Source organism: Brassica napus, chromosome C1, assembly GCF_020379485.1.
Source record: "Brassica napus cultivar Da-Ae chromosome C1, Da-Ae, whole genome shotgun sequence".
Taxonomy (NCBI): Eukaryota; Viridiplantae; Streptophyta; class Magnoliopsida; order Brassicales; family Brassicaceae; genus Brassica; species Brassica napus.
Genome location: NC_063444.1, coordinates 7,978,837 through 7,985,506, shown reverse-complemented (window position 1 = coordinate 7,985,506; position 6,670 = coordinate 7,978,837). Strand labels below are relative to the sequence as shown.

At 35.9% G+C, this 6,670-nt stretch overlaps 1 protein-coding gene across 2 annotated transcripts; it reads right to left on the bottom strand.

Moving 5' to 3' along the window:
• Positions 1-1,577: 1,577 nt before the first annotated feature.
• On the bottom strand, positions 1,578-4,373 carry LOC106423261. Of its 2 annotated transcripts, XM_013864041.3 has the most exons (8): positions 3,729-4,373; positions 3,526-3,646; positions 3,345-3,422; positions 2,748-3,144; positions 2,379-2,656; positions 2,168-2,286; positions 2,005-2,097; positions 1,578-1,905 (listed from the first exon to the last, which is right to left on the bottom strand). In XM_013864041.3, exons 1-8 carry the CDS (start codon positions 3,815-3,817, stop codon positions 1,752-1,754), a joined length of 1,329 nt encoding a protein of 442 aa, XP_013719495.1. In that variant the 5' UTR covers positions 3,818-4,373; the 3' UTR covers positions 1,578-1,751. The 2 variants fall into 2 exon arrangements, with proteins under 2 accessions (XP_013719495.1, XP_013719496.1); XM_013864042.3 differs by lacking the exon at positions 3,729-4,373 and having other exon boundaries at positions 3,319-3,422; positions 3,526-3,652.
• Positions 4,374-6,670: the final 2,297 nt, after the last annotated feature.

Here is a 6,670-nt window from a genome sequence, read left to right as displayed (position 1 = left end):
CCGCTTCCCGTTTCGGAACCGGAATCGGAATCGGAACCTCATGGAAGCTTACGGAATCTCGCTTCCAAAACGCTTCTAAAATATTCTCTTTAAGAACACGTTGGAAGCTTACGATTCCGTTTTGGAATCACGCTTCCATTCTTTAATAAAAAAAACACAATATCTTATATCAATAAAAATATAAAATTATAATTTTTAATTTATATAAAATCCAAGTTTTAATAGTATTTAGTAGAGAGAATAGAAATATACAAATATTAAAATTAATACTATAAATTATTTTTATGCATTGAGGTTTTTATTAAAGATAAATCATATATTCAAATATATTATGTCAATTAATTCTAAAGTATTAAAAATAATTAATATAATAATTTCTTTTAAATTTAATTTATGTGTATTTTCATAGTTTTAATATAAAATCATTTCAAAATTATTATAAATGAATAAATGCTTTATTTTAAATTTAAATAATATAACTTTTAGTTCTATATTTTAAAAAACTTCTTATATATGTATATATATATAGATACGCTTCCAACACGTATCCGCTTCCTAATTTTTTTAAAAAATTCGCTTCTGCGTTTCCATACGGTTCCGCTTCCACGCACCCGCTTCCGTTTTCATGTAACATAGGTTATAACACACCAAAGTAGGATCGCCAAAGCTACTAAAACACCTAACCAAGCTTTATACATAAGGAAAGAATGTAATAACACATGTATTGGTCAATAATGGTCGGGATTTTCACAATTGAACAGTAAGAACAAAACAGGTAAAATGGATGACAGCATGTTTTTCTTTTTAAATGATTAAAGTTGTTGCTTAAAATGCATAAACACTTAATCTCCCCCACATAAACAGCATGGTTAAGGCCGAAGGCCCGAACCCATTATGGTTAAAAAAAAAAAAAAAATGCATAATCACCAATAAGAAATATGATGAAAGAATGACAAGTAATGGTACAGGTGTTACATAATACACAAAATGGTATGTGTTTGCGACTCTTGCATTTCTTAATATGTCCTGATCCGTTTAGCCCCAAGAAAAACGCATTTAGTGCTATATAACAAACTTATAACCATATTATATGAGTTTAAAATATCTTCTCACAAAGTAACTAATATAATTTGTTACTTGAATACCATGAAAACTGCATGGACCTAAACTAACTAAATAACATTAACTCTGTTCTTATCTAAAATCAAACCCAATAGAGACAAATTTACTGACATGTACTAAATTAGTCCTCGCCGCTATACGACCACCACTTAACTCTTGCGACTCTGCATGCATCCATGTTTTTTAGAAGAATCCATTACAATTCGCATGTTCATATATTTTAGATTGTATGTACAGTAGAAGTATTCAATCCTGATAGTTGGTTCAATCTTCTGGTTTGGAATTAATATTAGATTTAAACTGAAACCTTAGAACTTAGAAGTTAGAATAGGTACTGGGCTAGGTTTAAAGGTTGAGTGTAGAAAACATAATTAAACCGAAACTGAAAACCAAGATTTCATTCCGGTTAGTTTTGGACTGTTTACTTGTTTGTTTCATAATAAACTCAAAGGCCATGTTTTGTTTCTCCCATGGGGAGAAATCAATTATTACTCTGATCAGAAGAAGGTAAAAGAGTTACACACAACAAAAGTTACACGTCTCCCCACAAAAGGGGTTTATCCAAACACAAAAGAGAAATAGAAAAGAGTATTCACAAGTGAAGTAGAGAGAGATAGAGAGGGGGGTTCTCAGCGAACGGCCAAGCGATCAGAGCCAAAGGGCGACTTCAACGACGAGAGCAGATGAAGTTTCTCAACAAAAAGCGTCAACACTTTTGCTTCTTCTTCGTCAAATGCAAAGGCTATACATATGCTCAGCTCTTGAATAGCCTCTCTAGATTGCCTGCTCAAGAATTAAACCATTCCATCAAACTAAACCCACCAATACCAAGTTTAAAGAATACAAGCAACTAATCTATTGACTTAGAAAATGTTTGTTTACCTGACGTAGTAGTGCATCATACCAAGGTCTCTTCGAAGTCGCCAGTTAAGAGGTTCCAAAATCAACAGCCTTTCAGCAGCCGCAATAGCCAACCTTCAATCATCATAAAACCGAATGTTAGATAAACAAATCAAAGGATAACCTGTATGAAGTTATTTAGTACCTAAGATCTTGAGGCCGCAACAGTGGAAAATTAGAAACACTGACGCTATTAAGTTGACTAAGAGGAGAAGTCAGCATTAGTCCAGGTGATGGCTTCGAAGCACGTCTCCAGTGAACCCTCTAAAAAACAAACCAAAAGGCAAATATAATATAATCAGTATCAGTCTGAAAAACATATTGAAGTTAAAGAATGTGTAGTTGATAGAACTTACAATCAAGTTGGCGAGAGCAATCCCTATGATGTCTCTGTTTGTAGCAACATCAAGGCCTAGAAGTGACTTTCCGGTTAAATCCGATGCCATTGAACCAGGATCATCAACGCACCTTCCATTGATAATAGCAAACAAGCTCTGTCCTGAAGTTTCACTAAAGAGTTCTTCAGGATTCTCAGTCTTAGGCCAAATCAAAAACTCTTCCCCAACTCGAGCTCCCACGATAGGCAAGCCGAGACGCTGGCAAACTTCAATGTATATAACGCTAAACAAGAATGCTGCAACATGGAAAAGATAACAAAAAACACATTTGAAGGTTCGGATCTAAAGTCAAGAAAGCTGAAAAAGGAGATAAATCATTTTGTTTACCAGTGCCGCATCTAGAGTTAAGTACAGAGTGAAGGTAGGAGTACTTGGGGTCTAACGCCAAGCGTTTTGATGTCCTCTCGAAGCCTCTCGTGTCGAAGAGAACTGTGTTCACAGCTTCGAGAATTTGAACCGAGTGGCAGCCGATGTCTCGTGAGACTAGTTCTGCCTCTACTTCTTTGGAGATTGCGTCTAGCTCACTCAGCCATTCGGATATGCTCTTTCCATCCAACTGCAGTAGGTGCTCCTCAGAGTCTGTCTTACTAGGATAAGATTGGTCTTGGACACTTTCCTGCTCCTCCTCAGAATCAGATTGGTTCTCTTTTACGAAAGACATAGCATCCATCTCCCGGTTAAAAGCCAAGAAGGCTTCATCTTCAGCAGCAATGTACAAGAGAACCTGTGAGTCCATTTCCATAATAAGCATATGAGTTAAAAAAAAAAGCTTCTCAAGGGTATATGACATAAATAGAAACATTCACCAAAAGTGTTTTTGCTTAATCAAAAGCATGAGACTTGGCAACTCATGTTCGCGGTCTCAAGCAAGCAAATGATCAAAAGACAGAGATTATACCTTAAGAATAGTAATTTCTTATATACCTTAGCAATCGAAATATCATCGTCTTTCGATTGTGTAGAGATCTCTTGAGCAAAGATCTGGCGAAAGGGCTTAGTGACCTGTCAATTGAAGTAAACCAATAAACAGAAACATAAGCAAAAAAAAAAAACCTTATGAAAACACCAAAACAGAGGAATCATTTTTTTTTTTGCATAAGTAAACCTCTTTGTAAGTGTTGGGTCTTGTTGAGTCTTTGTTAAGCTGATTGAGAAAGAGAGGGTAAGCAGAAGTTCTAATCGGATTCCTCATCTTCCAAGAAGAAGGACGACGTTGATCATCACACCTGATGATGGTAAACAGCTTAAAAGACCCAATCTTTCAATCGTATATAAAAGAGCATAAGTGAAGTGAGATGGGGATCTCACCTGAGAGTAGTACCAACAAATCTGGAAAGTGGTGAAGAAGCCATAGTCATAGATGCATGACCAAAGGAAGAAGATGACGCACACAACATTCTTTTTTAGTGATAAAAAGATTTGAAATTGAGATTGAAGATCATAAGCATCGAATAGAAAAATAAGAGGAATTGGGAATCGAATTGAAATTGAAATTGATGGCTCCTATGGCGTCTGGATAGTCACTTCCAGCTACAGAGTAATCGGAGAATCTTGTTGGGGAAAAGCAATTACACATGTACAATCGAGATTTAGCCAGTTCCATAGCAAAAAAAAAGCAATGAGAGAAATCAAACAACAGTGGTTGATGTTCTTTTTTACACGAAGAAGAAGAAAACAGAGGAAGATAAAAGTTGGAGCATTGTGGGGATCTGAGGTGGGATTCGATGTGGGTTTTGGAGAAGGAATCTCAGGGATTTTGTATCGGGAGGAGAGAAGTTGATCTCTGAGTTAAATCCCTTTCTCCTTCTATCTGTGGTGGACTTGATAATGGTGTGGATTTGGTAAAAGGCACAGAGGGGGGTTTTAAAAGGGGAGAGAGAGACTCTGTTTTTGTCTTTTTGCAGAGTAAATATATTATTATATGAATCTGGAAATTTTCTTTCTGTTTTTCTTAATTCTTTCCCAACAACAAATGTTTTTTTTATCTAAATTTCTTTGACGATAAAAATATCTAATTTTTTTCCAAATATATAACTATTTTTTTGCGTATATTTTGATTATTTAGATAATAAAAAAAACTCCAAGCTTTTCTACTTTCTTATACCACAATATCTATTAGTTACCTTATGAAGAAATAACAAATAAGTATCTTGAATACATTAGAAATAGAATTGATTTTTTTTATATAGTACATTAGGAAAACAAATAATGTCATAACACAATGTTTTAATCCCTTTAACAAAAAATCATTCAACTAGTGTAATATATTCAAATTCAGATTAAAAAAATTAACAATGCGTTTGTGGTCGGGTGGTCAAGGCGATATGTGGATCTCCAAGGGACCCGAGTTCGAATCTGCACCACGCCAGATTTCCACAGCGCGTAGCCACCAGGGCTTTCACATTCTCTCTCCGAGTAATGGTTTACCATTTGTGGTCGGGTGGTCAAGGAGTTCCGTAGATTCCCAAAGGGTCCGAGTTCGAATCCGCACTACACTAGATTTTCACCGCGTGTGGCTACCGGGGCTCATATTCTCTCTCCGGAGAATGTTTTTTTTTTCAAATTCAGATTATTTAGATAAAAAGGACAAAATCATAGCTGTTAAGATTTGAGAGAAGATTTGTGAGAATGTGTTGTATATTTCTTATTGATTACACCACTATATATAGTGGTTCATACAAGGTGGAGTCAAAAGGAGAATTGATTACAAAGATACTCTACATAATGACATGGTCAAACTCATAAAGACTAAGGTTGAATGGGTCTTCCATGTGGCTGGATGTAAACCCCCAATAGACTCTAGTCTTGAACTTGTATGGTCTAGGTTATGGACTATCCACTTCATGATTCATAACACTCCCCCTTGGATGCCATAACCATATAAGGTTTGTAACATGCTAATGTTGCCTCATTAAAACCTCTCCCGGAAAACCCAAAACCCAATGTGGTAAAAAGGGAAACCAGAGAAAGGAAAAAGAGTACAACACACATTACTCCCCCTGATTTGGACATCACTGAAGGTCCTTGAGTCTACGCGTGCCAATCTTGTTGCGTGAACTTCCTGAATGTGCAAGAGGGCAATGATTTGGTGAAGAGGTCGGCTGAGTTTTCACTAGACCGGATCTGAAGGACGTTGACCTCTCCAGCTTTCTGCAACTCATGGGTAAAGAAGAACTTGGGTAGAATATGTTTGGTTCGGTCACCTTTGATATACCCGTCTTTGAGTTGAGCAATGCAAGCTGCATTATCTTCATATATGATGGTCGGACCCGTTGGGTCGCATATGGACGCATAATGTGGTCCTATACCTTTTGTTCAAAGATGAACTTCGATCTTATAGCTTATCTTTATGATAGCTTATTCATTCATACCACAGCTTGGTTGGTTCATGCTGAGAATTCGACCAACCATAAGTATTACCAAAATTTGGCTAATTTGTGGTGATGGTCTATAACATTTTCTAAGGTGTAATGAATAACCATTTAACCTATCTTAGGCTGGTTAGTATAAAACACAAGGAATTTAAAATTCCTCTATGGACTGATTTGAATTGTTCTTATAGAACTCTTCACTTGCTTACATGTAGTAATTTAATTCAGTCCATGAACAGCTTCAGAAAAATGCTGTTCAAGAGAACTTCTTTTCTCATCTTTTGATTCTGAGCTCAATACCGTTTGGTAAACCTTTTGGTACCAATAATATTATCATCATCATCATCCAGTGAGTCATATATAGCATAGTACATCTTTTGAATTTCTTCCAGACATCATATGTAGTGAAATATGTAGTAGTATCCACCACATTGGATTATATAGATCTTTCCCGGTATGTCTCACGATATATCCTTCTTTCAGGATTTATATATTCACTGGGCATCATATGGCGTTTACATATTTATGGCCAATACAATACGCCTTTTATATATCACTTTAAACCCCACGTTTCTTTCATTATTCATTATGAGTACTCTTGTGTGGGTTTATGATTCTCGATACATATCTATGTATTCATGTGCTACATACTTGCGCATTTTCTATGAATGTATGTGTCGACACACTTATATATATATATAGTTCTTTTTAGTTCCAGACATGGTATAAATCAATTTGAGATTTCATTATCCAGGACCTTAATAACCTTATAACTTGGCGTCCCAAGCTATATGGTATGGTACCTAGTTGTTCAGCTGGCCAGCCTTATATCTCAATGTCTGGAATGGTTTCCTTTAATAAAACTCGGATTTTATCTCA

Bases quoted from the DNA above. Each gene is read 5' to 3' on its own strand.
- LOC106423261 (XM_013864041.3), bottom strand. From the start codon at position 3,817: ATGTTGTGTGCGTCATCTTCTTCCTTTGGTCATGCATCTATGACTATG. The intron at 3,145-3,344 runs GTATATAAGAAA...ATGGACTCACAG, and splicing joins ATGATATTTCGATTGCTAAG to GTTCTCTTGTACATTGCTGC. The intron at 2,657-2,747 runs GTAAACAAAATG...TCCATGTTGCAG, and splicing joins TAACTCTAGATGCGGCACTG to CATTCTTGTTTAGCGTTATA.